A 26,626-nucleotide genomic window follows, 5' to 3' on the forward strand; every position below is an offset into this window, starting at 1 on the left:
TAACATTGGTCTTATAAGAAAACGGTAGATGGATGATATGTTTTCATAGATTTATTATATACTCCAATCTTTTTCTAGCGGATGTAGTCATTGGTCAAATTACGATTTTATTTGACCAATATTATTGACTCTTATGATAGTAGACGAATTTTACCATACATTGAGAATTTTACCATAATATTGGCCGTGTAAGGCTAATCAAACACATAAAATATTAGACCACCCAGTATAAAAAATGAATAATTTAGGGAATTCCTAAAACCCTAGAAAAAAACTATTGTCATTTATTTCTTTAATGTCACATTATAAATACATTAGAAATATTTATATAAATTTATTAAAATATTATTAAAATTCATTATTGACATTTTTGGTTAATGACGTCACATATACATATATAGCCTTGTATATTGGTGATGTAATATACATTTTTATTTTGATAAATTATAATAATTTTATACATTAGCTAGCTGTTAACATTAAGATTAGCCATTGAAGTGATTTATTTGCCAATTTTTGAAAATACAAAAATTAGATAAAAATTTGTCTTTAAAGTATTTAGCATTAGAAAGTTACGAAAATTCATTTATTGATTATACTTTTTAATTGAACTAAAAAAAATTTTAGTAAATTTTTATATCTTTAAAATAATTTTGGACTCAAGTTCCTATCTTGAGTCCTGTAATATTCATTTCCAAGGTTTCTTTTAAAATACAACTCAAAATACAACTATTTTTCAATCCAAAGTGACAGTAGTGTCAGTCACGTCTTGTTCTGATTGATTTTTCTCATAAATTTGATTCTTAGATACTAAGGTTCCAATTATTTTATCATTTTCCAATAATTTGTTTTATATAATTAGGCCCCAAATACAATTTAAAATCATAAATCATGCATAGAGGAAGATACAATATCAGTCACATTTGCATTTTGTTAAATAAATCATATATCATAAAGTTTTATGGGCATATTTTTTACTACAGAGGGCGAAAATATAGAATCAACCATAAAACTATACTAAAACAAGTGAAAGCAAACAATTGACTGAGTTAATTGTTGAAATACCATGTATAGACAGTGTGAATTACCTTTTATAGTCGCGTCATGTATTTAAAGAAAGATAGCCACTCTTAGACAGCCAGACATGCATACATGTCACACACATATGACTGATATTCCCATACAATACATACTATATAATTTGCGTCCTTAGAGGTAAACAGTGATGTTTACGAAAAAATATTTCAAACAAAAGTTGTTTATTTCTTTATAAGAAACATTTTTTACATTTAAACTTTTGTTCTATCTCTAACGGTTTACAAGATGACCCAATTTTCGACTTCAATTTTTACGTCCTGAGCACTCAAATTTCAGCTTGAGATCTTTTTTCGTTTTTGAGTTATCGTGTTGTCAGACAGATGGACGGACGGACGAACGAACAGCTAACCGAAAGTGGAATAATTAGGTGATTTTATGAATACCTGTATCAAAATTTTGTAGCATTAATATTTTTAAGCGTTACAAACTTGAGACTAAACTTAGTATACCTTGATATTTCATAATTACGTGGTATAATCGAACCGTTAACATGAAATCACTCTACCTTTTAATCTAATCCTGAAATGAACCGGATTTTTGTGGGGATGAAAAAATTTGAATTGTACTGTCTCTTCAATGCCATTTTATAGCCGATATTAATTTTATATTTGTTCCAAAATGATTTAGGTCACAACAGAAATGGAATTCTCACTTAATTATATTTTTATCGAATACATTTTTTAAATTCTTTAGAACAAGAACTGACTTAATAGATTATAAGGAATATAAAAAACTTTATGTGCGGTTTAAAAAAATTAGATTACAAAAAAAAACAATGGATTTCTTTTAAAAAGTGATTTTTTTTTTAAACAGATACACATGAACTCTCATAAATGTTGTAATATTCATATCTTACGGACATAAAAAATGACACATTTCATGAATCATAGATATGAAACCATCCTTAAACCCGACCTATAAAATACAATAACAATAACAAATACACAATGATCTAATATAAATATGAATCGATCAAGTCTGAAACAAGCTTTTTTATTAGTATTCTAAATGTACCATCACTGTTAAGTTAAAAAGTAGCTATTTATTATACTGCTGAACTTTTTGATTTTTTTTAAATATTATTTTTTATTTTACTCTTTTTAGTTTGATAGGATTTTGTCGCCCTATTTGCTTAGTTGGTTAGGGCGTTACCAATTCCGTAGCGGGTAGCGGGTTCGATTAATAGTTGTGATGGGCTGATGTAGTACATGGTATATGAATGAAGGAAACACATATATGGTACCACAATGGCCTCTATAGCCTAAGTGTGTCCTTCGTGGACAGCCAATATAACCTAACCTAACCTAGTTAGGATTTTCAGATACCTATTCAACGATACCCCACTTACCATAGTTTGTCAACTTTCATTTTCAGCATGAACCGATTTTAATGATTTTTACGTTAATCGATTTGTGTATTTAATAGCAGTTCAATGATATTTCACTTGACATAGTTTTATGATTTTCAATTTTTTCTTTTTCTCAATATGATGTCTGGTGGTCGCCATATTGAATTTTCATTATTGTCATATCTTCAATAGCACTCGCAAGGTTAAGACAAATCGATTGACGTAAGAATAATTAAAATTGGCCCACACGTTTAGTCTCTAGTATGCCACATAGGAATACGCCTGCATTATTTTTCACAATATGGACGTCTGGTGGTCGCCATATTGATTTTTCATTACTGCCACATCTTCAGTGGCACTCGCAAGGTTAAGAGAAATAGTTGAGGTAAGAATCATCAAAATTGGCTGACGCGCAATGATGGGAGCTCAGCAGAAGTGAAAACTTCAAACTTTGGGATAACTGTGTTTTTTTTTTTTTAATTTTTAAATTAATTAAAATATGAATAACTAAAATTTGCATAATTTACAAATTGAAATATTAACGGAGGTATTAAAAGGAGATAAAGGAGGCTGTTATGGCTAATTTGCAATTCTTTACATGTTAATGTTATAGAAAATGTCAAATTAAAATTATTTAAAAACACTAATTAATTAAACTTAATGCATTTAAAATTGTCAAAATAAGAAATCAAATTGCACAAATATTATTTTTCAAATGTAAATTATCATAATTATTTACTTAAATTTGTGAGACAATAATATTAAATATTCAATTCATAAATGCAATCTATACAATTATATATGTATCCATACAATTAAATAATTAAAGTAGTGTATCGTTACCATGGGAACGCCTCCAATAAAACTCACGCACAGTGCCAATAGATTGACTGGGCATCGATAAAAAGATTTTGTGGAATTTTTCACTTCAGTTCAAAGTGTATATGTTTTTTACCGTAGTAGAACTAGCTGAAGAAACTTAGGGCGGTATTTTTTACCATTGAATAAGGGCAGCGTTTAGTGTAAATCTGGCCTTGCATAAGCAACTATGACATATCAAAAATTCAGAATTTTATCAATACATTGCTATAATGTCCGAACAACCTTAAACAACAAAACAAACATAATTGAAAGATGAACTTCGTTGTTGCATATTTTCAAAAAAAAAAAAACCTTATAACATTCAACACTGATTGTGAGCACCAACGGGGGTTTTTTGTTTATAAAAAGTTTATTTATAAACGCACACAATGTTTGTTAATTTAGTATAACATGGCACAGCTGACTTTTTTTGCGGCTGTAGAAATGTGCAATACTTTAGAAACCATCATTTCGTATTTAAGAAATAGGCTCAATTTCACCCCCCCCATCGCATTCTATGCTCTACTCTCTAGTTTTTATCGAAAGTAATAGTTTAATTTGAAGAAATTAATGCGTAGAAAATATTTTAAATGCTCCTTTCTCCACTTGTTAAGAAAACGTCAAAAAGACTGACTTTTTCCATGATAGTCTCTTAGGAATTGCTGAAATCTAGCTACAAATTGCATATGACCATGTGCCACTAGAATTGCTGGCTCCTGGTCACTTGACCAAAGTATGTTGTAGATACACGAAAATATCAATGTGCAGTCCGCCACCAAATTAGCAACAAGTAACATACACAATAAGGGTAATTACCATTAGCTAATTCATACTGATGATGACTACTTGGTAGTCGAAATATGTATTTATATATGATCTAGGAAATTGGGGTCAAAAATCGAAATTTATTTAGAACAATCCCAGAGTTCTCATTTATTATCTTTGATAATATTTATATAGCACAACTTCAGTCAGATTGTAAATTTTTTTTACTAATATTTGGTTGTTGGTCCACTTTTAAGGATGTATGAGCATGACAACAATGTTTGATTTAAAGGCTCAAAATTTGTTTGTAGGTAGTCTTTTACTCAAAGAATATCTGGTTAAAATTTCAGCTTAGGTATCCGTGCAAATTTTTAAGAAAAGAAAAGTCATTAAAAATCGATATAAAATACATTGGCTCTTATGGAGGAATCTCAAAAAACGACATATTTTGGAAGTTTTTGATAATTTTCATTTGGAATGAATGAAAAAAAATTAAAAAAAAACTTTTTAATAGAAAGTAAACATATTAGCAATGAATTAGAAAAGAAAAAAACTAAGTGTCACCGTCCATATAAGGGATGTAATAGCAGGGTAGATTAAGGGTTGAAATTATTTTTATCTTATTTTCAACTTTGATGATGAATTTTGTTATAACTTCATGAATGTAGACGAAAAATAAGAATAAAATTTTTCGATATGTGTCTTGGTTTTCGAAATATCGAAAGCTAAATAATTAAACAAAATTTTCAATTTTCGATATTTTGAAAATTAAGCCAGATATCGAAAAATTTTATTCTTACTTTTCGTCTTATATCGTCAAGTAGTAATATAAATTTATCATCAAAATTGAAAATATCTATTTTTAAATTTGTGCCCCCACTACCATGCTCATACATCCTTAAGAATGTTTTAACCAATTCCTTTGAAACAATCGAGATAATTTTCTTTAACTTTTCCATACATCGATGCAACGTCATACTAACCTATATTAAATTACTTCTGTTTTGTTTCTTAATTAGAAAAAAAAAATTGAAAGAAAAAAAAAACAAGACAAGAAAATGGTAAAATCTTTATAAATAGATTTTTAAACGTAAATAAATTTGCTGAGTAAGTTGGTAATGAATAATGATAAATATTATTTAATTCTAATGCAAATATTAAATCAATAATATTAAAATGTGAGTTGTATTTTGTATATCATTTACATATTTAAATAAAATCAGGATAGAACGGACAGACAGACAGACAGACTACCAGTCATACGTGAATCGCATTTTACTGCTTTTTTGACTTTGAATTTTATTATGCATCATACTTTTATTTATATACTATGGTAATAGGATTCCGTAACAAAACCCAAAATTTATACTCTTATAAACTCTTTATTCTATGGTGTTACCTCATGTAGGGGACACCAACTTTAATTTAGCCTTTACAGTGGTTACAAGAAGTTATTTTACACTTTCAAACTTAATAGGGTATTATCGTTAGTCAAAAATAAATTATGAAATTTGAAAAAAGTTAAAATTTATGTAAAGATAAACTTAAATATTCTGATTTTTCATCGCGTGTCTTCCCACTTTCACAAACGGATATTAACTTCAGCTTTTCACGTACTGATAACGATTTGAGCCTTCGTTTCAGCATCTTTCAAATAAATATCCATATGATGGTAAAGCAAAACTAAAACTGAAGGTCATTGAAGCTCAAAATTAGTTAAGTGCGGAATTTGAGGGTAGAATAAGAAGTAATTTGTCCCAATTTCCAAGATTACCAAGTAGTCATCATCAGTATAAATTAGCTAATTGTAATTACTCTTATTGTATATGTTTCGCGTTGCTAATTTGGTGGCGGACTCATTATTAAAACAAAACGATGTTATTTATCTCAGTTCTCGGTTACAGAGGTTAATACATATAAAATTCACTCGCTTTCTCAGTTCTAGAGGTAACTATGACGGTAAAATCGAAAGAATGAAGATAAGAGGTTTGCTTCGTCCCACTAACAGAGGTAATTCAATGCCAAAGTGTTGGCATTATCTCAGTACGAGTTCCAGTTATGGAGGTTTCTCACTTATCCAGGTCTTACTTAACCAAGTTTCACTGTAATACCACTATTTAAGGGTTAAATTTAAAATGTATTTTGACATTTGGTATTCTTTTGTTTTTAACATTATACAATTTTAATACTTGATTGTGAAAAATTAGTACATAATTTTTGACTTTTTAAAAGATACTTTTTTTCTTAAAAATATGTAATTTAACTTGATAGAAACGGTACATCTCATTAATTTTTTTTAAACCGATTAATTGTATGCAAGTACGAGGATTGAGGAAGAATTAAAAAATTCCGTTGAGAATCGCCAAGGATCTTAACCTATACAATTTAAATATAATTTCTGATATATATGTTCATTTGTTTTATGTCTCCTAAATCGGTTTTCTTTTTATACCATGCATATACGCCCGTCCGTCTGTGGGCACGATAACTCAAAAACGAAAAAAGATATCCAGCTGAAATTTTTACAGCGTACTCAGGACGTAAAAACTAAGGTCGAGTTCGTAAATGAGCATCATAGGTCAATTGGGTCTTGGGTCTGTAGGATCCATCTTGTAAACCGTTAGAGATAGAACAAAAGTTCAAATGTAAAAAATGTTCCTTATCCAAAATTTAACAACTTTTGTTTGAAACATTTTTTCGTAAACATCACTGTTTACCCGTGAGGGCGACAATTAGGCGGAAATTTTATAATATGTACTATACTTGATTATCAGTTATGTATGTGTCACATGTTTGTATGTGTTATGTGATAAATAAATCAACACTGACTATGCATGGTATTTCAACAATTAATTCACTCAATTTTTTGTTTTCAATTGTCTTTTTTTTTTTTTTTTTTTTGCTTAATAGATGCCAGAAATAATTTATTAGTGGTATTTCAACTTATGCAACTACGAAACCCTCCTTGAAACGAGTCTCAACGACTTGAATTTACAGATGTTATACGCATGTTAATCAATCGGTGAAAGGAACATTTTTCTTTGGAAAAATAATATAAACCAGGAAATACATTTAAGAATTTCAGAAGATGGACGCACATTCAAATGCAAAAAAAATAATTGGTTGAATTTATATTTATGATTTTTATGAAAATAATAAAATAATAATTATAACTTGAAACGAGGCGATGCGATACTTAAATTAAAATCACGATTGTCATTGTTTTAGGGTCACTGACATACTTGAACTTTATAAGTAATGAATATTGCAGATGTTTTAACGTTACAGATCGATAAATCTAATTTTTTTTTTATATTTTAATGAATAATTTAGACAACAAATGCGATCATTCTAATATATAAACTTTTTAATGATTACAAATATACACGAGTTCATAAAAGAATGACCCAACCTAGATTTGATTAAGAGTTACGAGTGAATCCCAAGGGCTTAGCCAGCCGATGGCAAATAGGGGAGAGGTGGCAAGTTGATTTATGGAGAATAGGAAAATTATAAATTTTAGGTATTTTCAAGTAAAAATATAGGAGAAAAAACGCAAAATTTATTTTTTTATTTTAAAAATAGACTTATTTAACCATTTTATCTGAAAACAGGCGTGGATCTAGAGTTCAATTTTGGGGTTTCATTTATACGATTTATACGAGGCGAAATCGTTTACCTAAAAATTTATTTTACTGCTATTTTTTTTTTCCCTTTCATCTTATGGGAACTCTTTTCCTACAAACTTGTTATTAAGAATGATTTTTATACCATGGTATAGGTCATTATAAAATCATACCTAATTAGTCCATTTTCGGTTGTCTGCCCGTCTGTCCGACTGTCTGTCAACATGATAACTCAAAAACGAAAAAAGATATCAAGCTGAAATTTTTACAGCGTACTCAAGACGTAAAAAGTGAGGTCGAGTTCGTAAATGAGCAACATAGGTCAATGAGCAACTAGGTCTATGCATGGTATTTCAACAATTAACTCAGTCAATTGTTTGTTTTCACTTGTTTAATTTAGTTTTTATACCCTATATATGAAATATATAAAAGTATATTAAGTTTAATCCCAAGTTTGTAACGCTTAGATATTTTGATGTTAGAAACAAAATTTTGATATAGGTATTCGTAAAATTAACCTAATTAGTCCATTTCCATTTATCTGTAATAACTGAAAAACGAAAAGAGATATCGAGCTGAAATTTGTTTATATCGTGTTCAGGACTTAAAGAGTGAGTTAAAGTTCAAAAGTCCATTTGGTCTTGGATCCATAGGACCCATCTTGTAAACCACAAAAGATAGAACAAAAGTGTCAGTGTAAAAAGTGTTATAAAAAATTAAACTTTTGTTTGAAACATTTTTCCGTAAGTAACTTTTTTTCCCCTGAGGTTCCAAATAAGGGCACAAAAATTTAGTTTATTTTTTCTCAAAAACTATACATAAAAAGTGGAGTTGATTTTTTTTAACATGATTGTACCCTTTAAAAATAACTCATTAACATATATAATTAATTACATATAATTGATAAAATATTAATTATTATCAATTTAAAGAATAATTTAGATTATTTATTTTTAAGTTTAAAGTATCCTGTTCTTCAAGTAAGTAAACACCTCACATGAACAGTCAAGTGCAGTGTTCTAAGTTGCGCAATAGTTTATTAAAATTAATTACAAAACCGCATTTATTACAAACAGAAAATGCAACGAATTGTGTTTTTAATATTAATTGCTTAATTTTAATCCAGTCAAATTAGAATCATATTTTACAAATTTAATTTTTTCTCAAGCTATAGCCTCAATATTATTGAGGCAATATCAATATTTATGCATATATGGAGTATACTAGAGTGATACCCACCCGCTTCGCTGGGTTTAAAAGTAACGATTGATAAAGATTGCTCCCGCTTATCCCCTTACTATAACACTCGAAATAATGGTAAAGATTGTTTTACACACGTAAAATATATGTATGGTTTTCAATTTTTTTAAATGTATAATAGTAATCGTAATTATTCATTGACTATTTTTACAGAAACATGTAATTTATGGTAATGTCAAATGACTACTTAAACAGAAATCTGTAATTTATCGTAATGTCAAATTAAATTAATTTTCAAATTTTGTTTATTTTTTATTAATATATCTTAATAAATTATATCTCATGTGTTATTCTGAAGTATAAGCTATATTGCTGTGCATTTTCATTAAAAACCATTCGCTAGTTTTAGCGTGAAAGCGTAACAAACAAACAAACAAACATGCTTACTTTCGCATTTATAATATATAGAGATTGAAACAATAATATTGATTTAAAAATATTAACGATAATAAAACAATTAGGTAACCGATATTTCTTTTTTCTGTTTTTTTCCTGCCTACGCGAGATTGTCCCTTATTTTTTGTCAAATTCCATGATTTACTCCTCATTTTAAAGCTTATCGCGGTAGCTAATGGCGAAAAATAGACTTACGGCCTAAAAATGTACCGCTTAGGAAAAAACAAGCTAGAGAAATGTTCATTATGTAATTTGCATATCATATCTGTAATAAAATTGCCTATAAATTAAAATAATAAATTTCAATTTTCCAAATTAATCTAAAATTACCATTGCTACATAAAAAAAAAATTCATTTTATCATCAGTTTGGGGTTTTTATTTTAAGAATGGAAATTTCAACGGTTCAAAGTTTGTAAATTTTTTTATCAATTCAAGGGTACAGGGAAAAACCATGCTAATCACACAGACATTATATTAGTATTTAATGTTTGAAAAACTCAAAAATAGCCATTTTCAAGGCTGAATTAAATACTAAAAATATAATGTTTTCCACAATTCCAAAATTTGTGAATAATCTTTGAACTTCGTTTAACAACATACTGAATAGTTATTACAGATAATTTTATTGTAAGGCCTTAATTTTAAATTGTTAACAAGTGAAAACAAACAATTGACTGAGTTAATTGTTGAAATACCATGTATAGACAGTGTTGATGAAGCAATCGTTTGTTTGTGACGTCACGTTAATAAAAAAAGAAACGGACCCAAGACCCACTTGACCCATATTGCTCCTTTACGAACTTGACCTCAGTTTTTAGGTCCTGAGTACGCTATAAAAATTTCATCTTGATATCTCTTTTCGTTTTTGAGTTATCGTGTCCACAGACGGACGGACGAACGGACAACCGGAAATGGACTAATTAGCATGAATATTTTTAGGCGTTACAAACTTTGGACTAAACTTAATATACTATGTATTTTTCATATATACATGGTATAAAAGGCCCTTACTTAGCATATTTTCAGCCTGTCTGACTTGGATTTAGCATTTTATATATTTTACTGAATAAGAACTATTAAAGTTCGACTTTTCCTTGTTAGTGCAAAAAAGATTTCGCCGTAGCATTCTATGTACTATCTTTGCACTATAAAATAGCATTTTCAATTAGAAAAAATTAAAAAACTATGACTTAGCATGTTTTTCCCCTGTGCCTTTGAATAATATTCTTAATGTAAGTATTAGTAATTTTTTGTAGGTAAATATACCTAAGTACATTCTTGGCCAAAAGTAATATGCTCAACTATTGATATACTTATGTAATATACAAAATAATGATACAGAATGTCCCAAGAAAAAATGTATACACTCTTTTTATGCTCGAGTAATTTATAATTATTATTAGCTATAAAAGAAAATCTGAAAATTCAAAATAATGTGAACAAATGTAATAAAACTAGCCATTTATGGAAACTGTTCAGATTGTTGGCCAGTGGAATCCAGACATTTTGTGGGATCCTCTATATATTAACTCCTGTTAAGATAGTCACGCTCTAAACATAGTGTCAGAGAATTCTATAATTTTTAAATAATTGAAAAGTTGATTGACCGTCTCTAACTTGAGATTAAACTGAAATAAAGTTTGGAACATTAACACGGAGAGGTTGTGTTTTTAACAAGCTTTCAATTCTAGAAAAAACATTGACCTGATAATTGATGTATTTGTTCTCAGTTAAAAAAAGAAAAACTAAAATTATCGATCGTTTCATTGTTGAGATATAATAACTCAAAGTTAATCAATTTTATTGTTGAACAGAAATGACTATAGTTAAGAGTATTTTGGTTGAAAAGAGATAACTATATTAATTATCGTTTCATTGTTGAGATATAATAACTCAAAGTTAATCAATTTTATTGTTGAACAGAAATGACTATAGTTAAGAGTATTTTGGTTGAAAAGAGATAACTATATTAACAGAATTTTAAATAACCCATCATATACTGTATATTGTATAAGAAACAGTTGAGTGGTATAATAGAGATAAAAATTACACATTATTTCACTACAAGCTTATATACTCCTGACTCCATGACCGTTTTTACTAAATATGACTGTAAAAAAAAAAACAGTTCGTCTCTCTAAAAATTCATAGAGATTTATTAAACAAACAAAAATAGTGATTTTATTTTCGAATTAAAATGCCATAAATATAACACGCACGTTGGTGTGTTATTTAGTCTAAGCACGCAAAGGTTTTTTTTTTTGTCGAAAGGGTGAAGCTCTTTAATTAGAAAATCGTGACATTGATTTTCCAATGGAAATAGAAAATATGATAAGAATCTTTTCATTCAGGAAAAATTTCATTCATTTAGACGGTAATTTTGAAAATAGCTTTCATTTCATTGGCATCGTCGTGTTTCTAATATTAAATGCCGCATAATTTTCAATTTTTTATTATTCTTAAGAGCATGGGCGTCACCATCTAATAAGCAAGACGGAAGTAAGACGAAAAGCCCCCTGATTACTAAAAAAGACAAAAGGCGAATAATTGGTTACTCTTATTTGCAAGTAATATTCAATTTGCAAGAGATAATAATATTTAATAACAAGCAGGGAGCTGCCCCAACTTGCCCTGATCCTTTGGCGACAGTAATCCTTCAAAATATTATAGCTACTCCAATTTTCCTCGATGAAACCTTATCAAGTGAAACTTGATGAGACTTCATACAAATGAAGGCAGAAAATGTGCTAAATGCAGAAATAAAGGACATAGGACTTATAACTGTCCTAATTGTAGTAATACAATTGTTAAAAATACACCTAGCAATGAAGCGCTACGCAAAGTAAAAACTTGGTTAAGATCAAAAATGGCACAAAAACCAGCAAAGAAAACTGGTTCTAAAGTGGAAAAAAAAATTTTGTAAAAAGATTGGAAGAAAGTTGTTTTAACTTTACTAAATCTTCCAATGTAGAATTCCTTCAGTTTTTTTTCTTTTTCTTAAGTTTTCAAAGTAATAAGGAAATCATAAAAATCCGGCATTACTTTTACCTTTAAAGCATTTACTAACTATTTATTTCCTCACCCGCTGCCTGAGGCGTTTTTTATGACAACTCGCATATTTTCAGCATCTGTTTTCTTATTCGAGCCTTGTGAATCCAAACAGTTTCTCATTAGAAAAAAAAGCCCAGATAGACACAAATACCTGACATCGGCATTATTTCTGGTAAACATCTGTTAAGATTGACTTCTTTGTGAGTATGATTTTCCGAACTTTGACCCAAAAAGCATATTCAATAAAAAATGGTAGGATAATAAACCTGCATAGCTGAAGAGAACTAATTACTCAAATTCATCGTTTTTTTTATGCTTATGTATATTAAATGCCAACTTTTTTGGGGGTACAGTTTGAGCCCCCGACGCTAAAAGAGGAGTGTTATAGTTCAACGCGTACATCTGTGTTCCTATCCGAGGCATCGTAGCCACTAAACAGATGAATCAATTTTGATTTAGTGTTTTTTGTTTGAAAGGTTAGGAATTTAATCGAGACTGTTAGCTATATTTCAAGAAAATCTGTTCAGTTTGGAGAGATAACCAGGGGAAAAAATTATCGACGTTTTAAGGACCTTGCTCATATCTAGAACCGATCCAAATTTGAATAGAGCGGGGAAAGTTTGTATATAAATTCAGATGATACCCAGTGACGGATTAACCACTAAGCAAAGTAGGTTATAATTGCCTAGGGGCCCCTGGGAAGGTCAAAAAAGAAAAAGCCAAAAAAGATAAATTTGTAGGAGAAAGGAGCCACAAGCGGGCGCCAAGTTTATTTACGAAAACTTAAAAAAAGGAAATAAATAGTGAGAAAAGGTAAATTTGTACAGAAAGGGCGATACAGGGGGGCTCCAAGTTTGTTTAGGAAGACCAAAAAACAGGGAGGGGAAAAAATAGTGAAAGAAGGCAAATTTTTACGAGAAGGACGCCACAGGGTAACGCGAAGTTAATTTACGTAGACAAAAAAACCGCGACTGGTTGTCGCATTGCCTGGGGGCCCCGGAAAATTCCATTGCATATGAGCTCCGACAATAATCTGGCCCTGATAGTACCCAAGAAGAGCCTTGAAGGTCCATTCAAACTGAGCAACAGGATTGGAAAGTTAATTATAATTTAATATCCTATTTTGTAGGGATTTTTCAAATTTTGTTAAATTTCACTTATGCTATAAAAAGTCTATCTTGTAAATTGTAAGAGATAGAAGAAAAAAAAATAGAAAATGTTCCTTTTTAAAAAAAAAAACACAACTTTTATTAGAAACATTTTTTCTCAAACTCAGTTTTTCAGTTTATAAACATTTAAACTGTCTTATAAATCACTCGTAATCGACGGAATATTTATAATCAACCGGCTTTCAAAAAAAAAAATCGCAAGTACTTACATTGAATTTCGCAATCCTTTGAAACCATCATTAAAACCTGATAAACTAAAACTATTCGACCGTACTAATTTCTTCGTTTTAGTCCAAAACCGTATACGATTATGATTATCATCCTCATAAAAAGGATTCAAATGTTCCGGATAATCGTTAATACTCGACATTCTTATACTTTTTCCATTTAGAAACAAACAACAACAAAAAACACACTTTTTTACTCACAATAATTTTAACCTAAATATATCGATGACGTCATACAAGAAATTTTCTTCCCGCTTTATCAAACAAACAAAATTATTGATTTCTATAAACTCGACTATGTTACTAAATAAATTTTTGTTATCACTTTGAAAATTTGATATCTTGTTTTATCAAAAATTGTTACACCTGCGATAGCAGAATTTTATTGAAATAAGTGTTTCCTTTTTTTTGTATTTTACCGCTTTTTGAAATAAAATTTTTTGCACTAAAAAGTACCGGGTGTATTTCGTTGAGTGGTCACTTTGAAATAACTTGATTGTTTAGATTGAACTTAGTTTAACTGTTGTATACACTAGTCTTGTTCATTTTGAACGTTGACATATCAATAAACTCCGCGAAGAAATTAAAATGTTTAGAAGTTAGTGAGTGAAGACTTGAAGAGTGTTTACTGCTTAGCACCCGCTTAGTAATAATTCTTATAGATACACAATCATACAACTCAACTCAGTTAAAGTTAAAGATATATGAATATTACTTTCCAGACTATTAAAACTTTGTATAAATATCGTACAGTTCCGTACTTTCAAATTTTTATACCATGTATATGAAATATATCAAGGTAAATTAAGTTTAGTCCCAAGTTTGTAACGCTTAAAAATATTGATGCTATGAACAAAATTTTTGTATAGGTGTTCATTAAATCAAATAATCAAATAATTAGTCCATTTCCGGTTGTCTGTCTGTCGTCTGTCGTGCGTCGTCTATCGTATGTCGTCCGCCCGTCTGTCGTCTGTCCATCTGTGATCACGATTACTCAAAAACGAAAAGAGATATCAAGCTTTTTATAGCGTATTCAGGACGTAAAATGTGAGGTCGAGTTCGTAAATGAACAACATAGGTCAATTGGGTCTTGAGTCCGTAGGATCCATCTTGTAAACCGTTAGAGATAGAACAAAAGTTTAAATACAAAAAATGTTCCTTATAAAAAAATAAACATCTTTTGTTTGAAACATTTTTTCGTAAACATCACTGTTTACCCGTGAGAGCGCATATTATGCGCAAATTGTAGTATTATATGGGTATATCAGTTATATGTGTGTGACATGTATGTATGTGTAATGTGACAGAGTAATCAACAATGTCTATACATGGTATTTCAACAATTAACTTAGTCAATTGTTTGTTTTCACTTGTTTTACTTCTGCATTCACTTTTTATACCTTGTATGAGTGTAAATATGAAATATATATATCAAAACAAGGGCGTCGCTAAGAGAGGTAGGTAGGAGCAGCTACTCCCTTCTAGAGATTCGCAAAAATGGTTCAGAGCACCTACTTGCTTCAAAAAAGTAAAATACTACTGAATTCAAAATTTCAGTTATCCGAGTTTGGTATAAAATTAGAATCAATCAAACTACCTACAAATTTTCAGCTAACCATCTTTGATAGTTTTTAAGTAAAAGGGAACTAAACTTTTTCCCTATTTTGAGTTATCGTGTTAACGGGCAGACAAACGGAAAAGGACTAATTAGATTAATTTTATGAAAACCTTTATCAAGATTTTGTTTGTATCATCAATATTTCTAAGCGTTACAAACTTGGGATTAAACTTAATATACTCTGATATATTTCATGTATAGGGTATAAAAACTAAATAAAATCATTTTTGACAAAAAGTTTTTAGGAAAAAGGCACTTTTACGATGAAGAGGGAAAAAAAGAATCGAAGAAAAATAAAGTTTTAGGTAAGTCCCCTACATAAAAGCACTATAAAATTTCACGGCTCTCACCAGTATAAATCGAGATTCCAGTGTCTGTGACTCCCCAAAATTTAACTCTAGATCCACGCCTGTTTTCAGGTAAGTTAATGGTAAAATAGGTATAATTAAAAAATATAGATAATCTATTAAGCTGAGTAAAAATTTTATAAAGTGTGTCGACATATCAACTTAATCAGTCAAATTTCTTTCCTTTTACAAAATCTCCATGTTGGAACTTTGTCCAATCGAGTTCAACTGGCACTTGGTTTTATCCAATCGATTTTTCTCTCGATTGTTACAACACAACAATTGGTGTAAATAAATTCATAATATTACCTCAATACACATCTGTAAATTTTTTTTAAATAAATGTACATATTACCATACTCCCACCACTTTTTTTGTATCATGTATGTGTTACTTTACCGTTCAACTTGCATTTTAAACATTTTAATTTCTTAACGATATATTTACACAATAATTGTACAATTAAATGTAAAATGAATGCCTAACAATGCCATCTATTAATCATAAAAATTATTTAACAATTAGTTTTTTTGATCAAATATTCTCTTATTCAATTTTGAATGTATTATTGGGAATGGGGAAAGTAATTTATCTTTTAGAGGGTTTTTTTTGTATATAATCTTTAAATAGAATGAAGTGTTATAAAAGAAATATAAATTGTTTTCAATTTGTCTAATCTATTCTTAATCCATTAAGTTCAATTGAAGAGTCATAATAGCATTTTTAAATAAATTCAATTTAAGACTGTTTAAATTTTTTAAATTATGTTTTAGTAGTGCTCTCTATGATCATAATTGTGAAGCCAACAAAATAATACCTCCATGTACAAGGTACTTAAATTTGTTTTTAAAACGAAACACTTTTTATACCATTTATATGAAATATACATAGTATATTAAGTTTAGTCCCAAGTTTGTAAAAATATTGATGCTACGAAAAAAATTTTGGTTTAGGTGTTCATAGAAGCATCTAATTAGTCCATTTCCGTATGTCTGTCTGTCTGTCGTCTGTCGTCTGTCCGTCTGTCATCACGATTACTCAAAAACGAAAAGAGATATCAAACTGAAATTTTTATAGTGTGCTTAAGACGTAAAAAGTGAGGCCGAGTTCGTAAATGAGCAACATAGGTCAATTGGGTCTTGTAAGCCGTTAGAGATAGAACAAATGCTTAAATGTAAAAAATGTTCCTTATAAAAAAATAAACAACTTTTGTTTGAAACATTTTCTTGTAAACATCACTGTTTAACCACGAGGGCACTAATTAGGTGAAAATTTTGTAGTATGTATTAATATGGGAATGTCAGTTATGTGTGTGTGGCTATTTAAAAGTGGAAATCTTTCTTCATTTACGTGACGTCAAAAAACAAACGATTGCGTCATCAAAACTGTCTATACATGGTATTTCAACAATTAACTCTATCAATTGTTTGTTTTCACTCGTTAAGACTACAAATATCTACAGATTTATCAATAATTTATTTCGGAAGTAATCCAAGAATTGTTTTCGCGAATTTTCGTTAAATTTTCATACACAGGGTATATTCGTGCAATGAAAATTCTATACGGATAGTTCATTTTAGACGATATTTTTGAAAATATTGGTTTAATAGTAAAAAGAACTGGATATTCCTAATTGTTTGTCAGTTTTGATTATTAAGTAAAGTTATAAAAAACCGAATGCTAGTATAATCGTAAAAAATTTGTTTTCGATTTTGATAAAAGTCAATACTCAAAGTACCCAAAAACACTCAAATTCAAATCCAATAAACAGTTTTTGATTACCCGCAAAATACCAAAAACTAACTTAAGTTTATTTGTCTACATATAGAAGTCGTGTGGCGTTTTCGTACCATCATTTATTTATTTATAAATTACTGATTATATAATTGTGGTAGTTTTAAATAAATTTATCCAATAATTAAAAAATCACCCAAATATTTTATAATTTCATGTAATTATGTAAATTTTTTAAATAAAATAAAAATGGGATCCATAAAAAAGGTTGCTGTCCACGGTTAAAATTCTAGATGGCAACACTTGTTTGATCAGTGGGAGTATACAATTTTATTTATGTCATACTTCATACAGTTTATTCTGGCAGTGAACTTTTGACACATGTCTAAATACGATAATATTTTTAAAGTGAAATAATTTCTATGTTATTGAATAATGGCTCCACCCCCGGTGGTGACAGGTTTATCTCCGAAAGAAGGTCCTCCTGGAACTAGAGTGACAATACGTGGTGAATTTTTAGGCAATCAACCTAATGATCTAATTGGTAAGATAAACGATATACTTTTTTTCGGTGAAACTGTTTTGAATATAAAAATTTTTTAGGCTTGACTATATGCGGCTGTGATTGTTTACTATCAGCCGAATGGAAATCTGTAAATAAAATTATTGCCCGTTCTGGTCCAGGAAAAGGTCGTGGAGATATAATTGTCACGACGAGGAGTGGAGGACGTGGAACATCTACGGTCGAATTTCGGGGTAAGTTTTAATAAAAATATTTAAGAAAAATTAAATGACGAATTGGTTTTTTTTTACAGGATATCATGAAACAATTGGCCCTATGAAAGAAAGTGCAGTATGGGTCGAAGAAAATTTATTATGGAGTCGACGATCAATGTCACCGTCCAGTTATCAACAAGAAGATCCTCTAGGATTATCAGTTGAAGAAAATGATAAAAAGTTTCCAGAAGAAGAACTACATGAATATTTTCCCGATGGTAGTGGTGATTTAACATCGGAAAATTTTACACCCGGTTGGTTTCTTCTAGAAAATCATCATGCAACCACGTTTAACGATTTAAAAGCTGGTCTTGCATTTTTACGACGTAAGGTTGATGGTCAAAAAGAGGGTCAATTGTCATTTTTAAAGAAGAATGTTGGACCTGTTATGGATCAAGTTGATACATTGTTAGTTTTAAAGGACAAAATCGAACAGGATATTCAAGAGTTCGGTATTGATCCGACTACAAAATTAGAAAAAGCTATTCGAGGTATGCATTTTAATAAATTAATAGTACTATTTTAGGTTAAAAATCAGAAAATAATAGGGGAGTTTAGTATTAGTTAGAGGAAATGATAAAAAATAGTATAAAGATTCTTCATCTTCACCTATGATTGTATATACCGGGTGTATTAGAATAGATCAGGAATGGTGAACCTTTATGTATCAGCGTATCATTTTTTGCTAAATAAATGCTTAATGAAAACATTGACGTTAAATTATTTTAACTTCGTGATTATGGGAATTGGGAAGCAATATCGAGCAAAAACAGCTAAACGTGCAGATTTAGTACCGTCAGTGCTTTCATCAAGACAGCGATAAAAATAGAGCGAAGTTAAAGTTCAATTTTTTGTGAATCTGTTACATTTCCAGCCAGTTCTAAAATTCTTTATTTATTATGTTTCCAAATAGAGGAGTATCTTTGATGCGCCGAATTATCTTAGTTTATTTTTCTTATCGAAATCAAAAAGGGCATGCTTATCAGACTTCCTTCAAAAACTCTCCCACTTAAAAAGGTTTACTCTGTCGAGCAATGAAATTTGCAGCCGAGCAACTTTTCCGCACTCGTATGACCATTTATTGCCAACATATTTAATCATAGATGTCGACTGTAGACAATGATTGTCCACGATGTAACCACAGTTCGTAATATAATACTTCATAGTGAACTTTGTGATCGGTGGCGTGCCCAGAATGTTGGTTCGCCATCCCTAATCTAGGTAATCAATTAACGATTGTTTTACGAAAGATTATTCGATCACTAAACCGTTCAAATATCAAATATTTCTAAAAAATTTTTAACTCGACAGCAACTTTTACATTTTACATTCTTTTAACGACTTATAAATAAATTTTCAGCGATTGCCTAAACTTTTTCGAGCTCAAAATCTTTATTCTTTGTAGTATATTTTATTTTTTGTTTAAATTTATTCTATTACAAAAATAAAAAGTACATATTAGTTTGTTAGCCCAAAAGATTGTGTTGCGTGCCATTGGTTCGCCATCCCTTGAATAGATGACAGACGTGGCATTGAAACTCTGAAATGTTATAAAATAGAAGCAATAATGATAATTTTATTTTACAGAGGCTATGGAAGAAGCAAATAAATTATTCGAAGATGTATTATCACGTCGGGATCGAGCCGATAGTACACGAAGTGCTTTAGCATTATTAACACGCTTCCGTTTCTTATTCACATTACCCACAAGCATCGAGCACAATATTAAAAAAGGCGATTACGATTTAGTTATAAACGATTATGCGCGCGTTAAGAATTTATTTGGTAAAACCGATGTAGTTGTTTTTAAAAAAGTTTTGGCTGAAGTTGAACATCGTATTGAGAAATTTCAAGATATGCTACATGCTCGTCTCCAACAGATGCCCATTTCAATTGACGAACAAAAACGATTAATACGATGTTTGGTGAATTTAGAAACAGTTGGAGATCCGGCATGGGATGCTGTTGCTAGTAATGCGAAACATGTCACCGAACAATTGAATAAATGTCGAGAGGAACATCGAAATGCTGAAGTGGAGTCAGGTAATTCGAGCTAAAATTAACTTACCATGTATAAACTTAATGAGAAAACATTTTCGGTGTCCATCAATTTCAGAATCTTATAACTTCATTTTCTTAAAACAGCATCTCTTTCTCGTATGTTTTAGTCTAGGTGCTAGGGGCTCATTTACGGTATCATTATTAGTGTGTGTATCTGTATGTGGTATCGTAAGCTCTTAAACGAGTGACCCGATTTAAATGTGGTCTTTTTTGTTTGAAACATTTGATGGTTTTTATTCGAATCCACCGAAAATAATTTCCATTAAAGTTTGTTCCAAATTTATAATGTAAATTTTTTTTTGTCAACAGTTAGTAAAAAGTCAGCACAAAAACATAAAAATCGTCAAACGAATCCCGATTATCAAAATTCAGTACCACAACGGATATTATTAATTGAAGAAATTACTGAAATTGTAACAGAAAATTTACCAAATTTATGGAAAATGGGACAAAGCTATTTTATGGGAGATTTATATATTACACCTAATTTTACACGTCAAACTACTTTTAAGGTATAACCAATACTTATTTAGATTATATTAGGTTGAAACGGTCAGCTAGTAAGACTGGTCTTTACTCGAAAACCTGAAGCCCATACTTAGCTTAGTATGGACTTTTGGATTTTCATTTAAAGATGATTCATCATCAAAAGGGTGATTTCAGTGAAAAATTCTAATAACCAAGCAATCAAAGTGAGGCCCATTAGTGTTTTCTTCATTATGCAGAAAATTGTGCGGGTGTTCATGCGTTTAAACTTGAGCTCACAAAGCAGGGCTATCTTAAATTATGCGTTGCTCCCTACAAACAATATTCCAACTTCAGAGTCATTTTAACCATATTGGGCGTCGGTGTTTGAAAATAATCCTGTGCCCCCCTTGTCAAAAAAAAAAAAAAAAAAAAACAAAACAAAATTTAGTTTTAATGTTCCATTTTTTTTTAATTCTTTCAAATAAAGCTTGGTTTATTCTAAGGTACTTCTAGATGTGCTAGAAAGATGCGACAAAGAGGAAAGGATAGAGGGGAAGCAGAAATGTAATTGTGACATCTGGAATCCATGGCAATCAACTATTAAGTTTACCGGCTTTTGCGGGAGCGACTATTAACTATTAAGTTTGAAAGCCTTACTCGGTAGAAGCGCTGAAACTCGTTTACTACAATTTTACCTTATCTCTAATGGGCTGCATCGTCTCTATTATATCCTCTTTGAGATTCGATTTTATGCACTCGGTGCGGAATTGCTTGTAAGCTATGGGAAAAATAAAAAAACTTCAATTTTTTTATTTCAACAGAAAAATTTTTTTGAGCCCACTGTATGTAAAACAAATTTACAAGATAAAAATTTTGTTCCAGCACATGATATTGTCGGTAATCGAAACATTTTGTAAATATGTACGTGAAGCCGTTTTACCTCATACAATCGATAAGAAGAGTCTTACAGCCACATCGTCTTCGTCACCGTCACAGCCAACAACGTCACTCGCATGGCCAGTGTTAGAATTAGATAGTATTACTGAATGGTTGCCACATTGTTTACGCTACGTGCGTAGTAGCTATACCATGTTAATTAAATTAGATTTACCAGGCGAAGCGCTAGATATTGTAGCTACACTTGTACAAGATTTACGTATGCATACACTTAGTAGTTTATTTAAACAGGCAACCGATAAAATTAAATTATTACATAAACAAGAAACATGGCGTATTGAGTATGAGGGCAATTACGGTGGAATCACTGATTTGGTAAGTTTATTTATTTTCCCTGCTCCCTTCATAGGTATGAATATAATCTTACAAAATAATTTATTGATATATTTCAGCCATTTAAATTTGAGAAAATCATTCAAGAAGTAATGCAACTAGTAAAAGAATCCGTTCTAATTTCCGAACAACGTGAGAATTCTCTACTTCAAAATCCAACAAGTCAACGAGAATTTAACCACTTAATACAGGTCATGTTGTGCGGAATTAGTGGCACATTCGAGAAACTTGCATTCACAAACGATTCGGCAAACGATGAAGATCATACGTCAGCTGTATCACAATTAATTGGTAGTCCAGCAGTAAATCGCGTTGAGAAAGTGAATTATTCAACGCCAATTTTTGAACATCGATTGTTGACAACATTAGCCAATTGTCAATTTACAACGAAAATCGTTCTTCCTAGATTACAAGACTTATTCCATAAACAAGGCTATCCAACTCCTGTAAGTAAAATTCTTATTTTTGTTAGGTTTAGGATTCTTAGGGTCGTCGTATTTATTAGATTTTATTTTCAACCCTTATGCAAGAACATAAAACCTGCAATAAGGACATGAAACCTGTTATGCCGAGGATATAAGCGCTCGTGGCTGCATTTACGGCGCCTATCTAGCGTTACGTACTTTGTACTACGCATCAGCTGTCTTTCTCTCGAACGAGAGAAAAAAAGACAACCTGATGGGCAGTAAAAAGTATCCTCTTTCTAGTGGAAACTGATATATTTTTTCAGCCTTCTCTGAGGTAGAAACGAGAAAATAAAACACACTCTAACCTATAATCATCATATTTTTTTCCAATTTTGCAGGTGATTGCAATTGAAACAGCAAAAAGTACTTTAAATACACTAGATAAGTCAATTATGGAGGCATATTTAGAACAAAAATGTGATCCATTGGTGGGCACAATTGAACCCTCTATGTACATAGGACGTTTTGAATGGGATACAAGAAACATGACGAATGATGTTAGTCCGTATGTCAAGGAATGTTTGAGTAATTTAATTAGCGTACAAACTGAGGTGAGTTCATTTACACTTTATTCGAATATCAAGCGGATCCAGAAAATTTTTTGAAGGAGGTAGTATAAACTTTTCATTAACAATAGGGTACTTTCGGTAGTGAAAAATAAATTGTGAAATTTGATAAAAATTAAAATTTATGTAGAAATATACTTACATATTCTGATTTTGAGTCATAAAAGCACATTATTGTTTTACAATATTAAAATTAAAAGTCGTAATTTCTAATTTTGTCGTAATTTGTTTCTGGCTAGAGGTTAGAAATTATTTGCTAATTACTTAAATTAATTAACTACCTTTCTTTTTGTAGGGGATAACTACCCCGATTTCCTCTCTCTGGTTCCACGCTTGAGAATATACAGACGATTTAAACTGACCAGGAAATACAGATCTTTGTTGTGAAACAAAGTGTTCCAAGGCAGTTTTGATACTGTTAGATAACTCGAATAAATTTTAGTGTTTTGTTTTTTTCTTCATAGGTTTACAGTATATCACCTACGTTAGTCGATAAATTACTTAAACAAATTGTGGAAACCGTTGCCGAAGAAATATCACGTTTAATGTCATGCGTAAAGAAATTTAGTGATCAGGGAAATATTCAAGCAAGAGTTGATATACTTACATTACAAGATATTTTATCGCCATATTGTACGCTTACTGCCAAAAACTTTTTCAAAGAAGCCTTAGGAGTTTTACCAAAAATTGCACCAGAAAATCAAAAGTAAGTATTGTAACGAAATTTTTATTTCTCAATATATATAGTCAAAATCGATTATAAACACATTGAAGGGATCTTGTTTTGTTGCTAATCACGAATTCGGGGTCTAAAGTTAAGAAAACCACTGCAATGATGGATTCGTGCCATGTTTTTAGCCAAAAAATTCACTTTTTTGGACAAAAATTGAAATATAAACACTACCCCAACCAGAAACAGTCATGAAAAATTTATAAAATGAATATTTTGTCTCTGGAATAGGTTCTAGGGACTTTTTTGGTTGCTGATCACGAATCCAGGGTCCAAATTTAACAATACCACACTAAAATGCTGAATTCGTGCCATTTTAGGCCAAAATAATTACATTTTTATATTTAAATTGAAATATAAACATTGTGCTGTGAGAATTTCTCCCAGGGCATTTTTTAGAGTGATTGAACTCGTGTACGATCTATTCTTTTAATTTTAGTTTTAATTGTGCCTTATTGTATCCTGAAGGTTCTGGACCGTTTAACGGAGTACATGCACCCGTTTTGAATAATTTATCAGCATTTTCGTTCATATCGATTTCTGAGTGTCCAAAAAAACTAAAGCCATAATCTTACCAGCAGATAAAACTACCTTTACTTTTTAGCTATGACTTCGTTATTCTATAAATCGTCGTACTCAAACTGAACAGATTTCAAAGAATACAAGATCTTTAAACAATTCGCTATGTTAATTGCTAATGTTCTATTTTTGTTTACAGAATAATCGATACCACGCTTCAAACATCAAAAAAACGAATGAACCTACAAATTCAATGTTTCCACGGTGTTGTTTCCACGCAGAGTAACGGGATTGTTTTGTGATAAACACTCAATACATAGATAAAATTTCGGGAATAAAAGGGAGGAGAGGGAGGTTATGGGGGTGGTGTATGTGATTTGACATGTGTTATCCTTGAAAAAATGTAAAAATTGATTAATTTCAAAATGTTATAGAGTTTACAAAAAAATTACGGTGCTACACGAGTCTATTTTCAATACGGTACAAGAAAATGTTAAATGAAAATTATGAACTGTTTTAAAGAAAAAAAGTCTAGTTATTATTCAGGGTGGCGATCGAACTCGAAAAATTTTTGAAAGGTTAGGAAATATTGAGATTTTGTAAAAGAGAAGGAATTGTGTCAGTCATATGGTGGCTACATTACTGGAAAACTTGGAAATGTCAAGGAATTCCGTGTAAAAAAAGAAAAGTCAGAGAATTTTGTGTTTTTCGTAGCAAACTTATACAAGAATTTTCATTATTTTATTTTTCTATTCGAATTATTTAAAACAAGTGAAAATAAACAATTGATTGAGTTAATTGTTGAAATACCCTGTATAGAAAGTGTTAAATGTCAGTGCTTGCATTATTTTTAACAAATTAGAAAAGTTTAAAATGTCAATACAATTATGGCGCCCTTTCAGCTGCCATTTTTTCTCGTTTTTCGAACATCTGATAATTTTCGCCCTCACGGAATTGTGTTTACGAAAAAATGTTTCAAATAATAGTTGTTAATTTTTTTTATAAGAAACATTTTAAAATTATTTCAGCTTGATATCTCTTTTGTTTTTGAGCTATCGTTTTGACGGGCGGATAAACGGAAATGAATTAATTTTGACGATTTTTTTAAACACCTATACTAAATTCGTATAATCAATATTTCTAAGCGTTACAAACTTGAGATTAAAATTATTATTATTTCGTTATTTGTAAAATTATCGTTCCACTTTCTTTCAAAGCAAATTAAAAGTACTAATTTGTTCAGAGAATTTTTGAATTATTCAACTGGAAAACATGGAAAAGTCAAGGAATTTTATTTTGGAAAAACAGTGGCCATCGTGTGATTTATTCGTTGATATGAAAACGACACAAATAAAGATTTCATTATTTTTCGAAACATGATATCTTGGATATATCACGGAATTCCGTAAAAACAATTCGATCGCCACATTGTTATTTTATTTAATAAGTAACCAGATGTCACTACAATAAAAAATAAACAAAATAATGTCTCTGATTATTATATAAGAAATTTTGTTGTTGTTGATCATTAAGGATGGCCTAAATATTTATGTTAAAATATCGTTTCATTTTTAAGGATGTATGAGTACGGTTAAAAAGGTCTCTAGATAGAATATTCGATCTTTGTGCTAACATGTTTGAAAAATCTAGAAAATATAGAAATGTCAGGTAAGTTTGACATCTGTACAGAACATGAAGGTTATAAGAAGGAGAACGATTGCTATAGAAAATATTGTCCCCGAAATATGGATAAAATAAGTGAGGCGCTGCGACCGCTAAGTAGTATCAATAAAAGCGGGCTGTTGTGCGCTAATTTGAAATGATATATCAATTTGTACATTATGCAACTAACTTCATCTACTTGTACTCATAAACAGCTAACTTCGCAGATACTACTTCTTGATGACAGCGCGGCTGGTGGCTGAAAAATGAACTATAAATTCTACAAATTTTCAAGGACAGACGCGCTAATGCTTTAACACGTAGCGATCGTTCTCCTTCTTTATAACCTTCATGGTACAGAATTTGAGTCTGTACAGAAAAGTGAAAAGTCAAGGAATTTTATTATTTTCGTGGCAAAAAATAATTTTAAAAAAAACTATTTTTCCGAATTCCTGAGAAATTTTGTATTAAATAAATTTGTCCCAGATTTTTCAAACTTTTAATTGTATGAGCCTGAGATACCGGACTCGATGGAGTTGTCTTACTTGTGCATACTAAGCATTGTATTTTTCTTTAATTCTTTT

General features: G+C 30.3%; 2 protein-coding genes across 3 annotated transcripts in view; one reads left to right on the forward strand and one right to left on the reverse strand.

Moving 5' to 3' along the window:
- Nucleotides 1-14,092, reverse strand: part of LOC123302501 (enolase-phosphatase E1) — a 51,835-nt gene extending 37,743 nt beyond the window's left edge. For both annotated transcript variants that reach the window (XM_044885452.1, XM_044885451.1), the window contains exon 1: nt 13,786-14,092. In XM_044885452.1, the coding sequence (XP_044741387.1) occupies nt 13,786-13,946 (161 nt within the window). In that variant the 5' untranslated portion in view covers nt 13,947-14,092. The remainder of the gene's footprint in view (nt 1-13,785) is intronic.
- A 3,744-nt stretch (nt 14,093-17,836) lies between these two features.
- LOC123302487 (exocyst complex component 2) lies at nt 17,837-25,308 on the forward strand. The gene is made up of 10 exons (XM_044885426.1): nt 17,837-18,046; nt 18,106-18,258; nt 18,318-18,770; nt 19,867-20,322; nt 20,650-20,852; nt 21,691-22,080; nt 22,158-22,544; nt 22,904-23,116; nt 23,596-23,837; nt 24,580-25,308. Exons 1-10 carry the CDS (start codon nt 17,938-17,940, stop codon nt 24,680-24,682), a joined length of 2,709 nt encoding a protein of 902 aa, XP_044741361.1. The 5' UTR covers nt 17,837-17,937; the 3' UTR covers nt 24,683-25,308.
- Nucleotides 25,309-26,626: the final 1,318 nt, after the last annotated feature.

This window comes from Chrysoperla carnea, chromosome X (assembly GCF_905475395.1).
Source record: "Chrysoperla carnea chromosome X, inChrCarn1.1, whole genome shotgun sequence".
NCBI lineage: Eukaryota > Metazoa > Arthropoda > Insecta > Neuroptera > Chrysopidae > Chrysoperla > Chrysoperla carnea.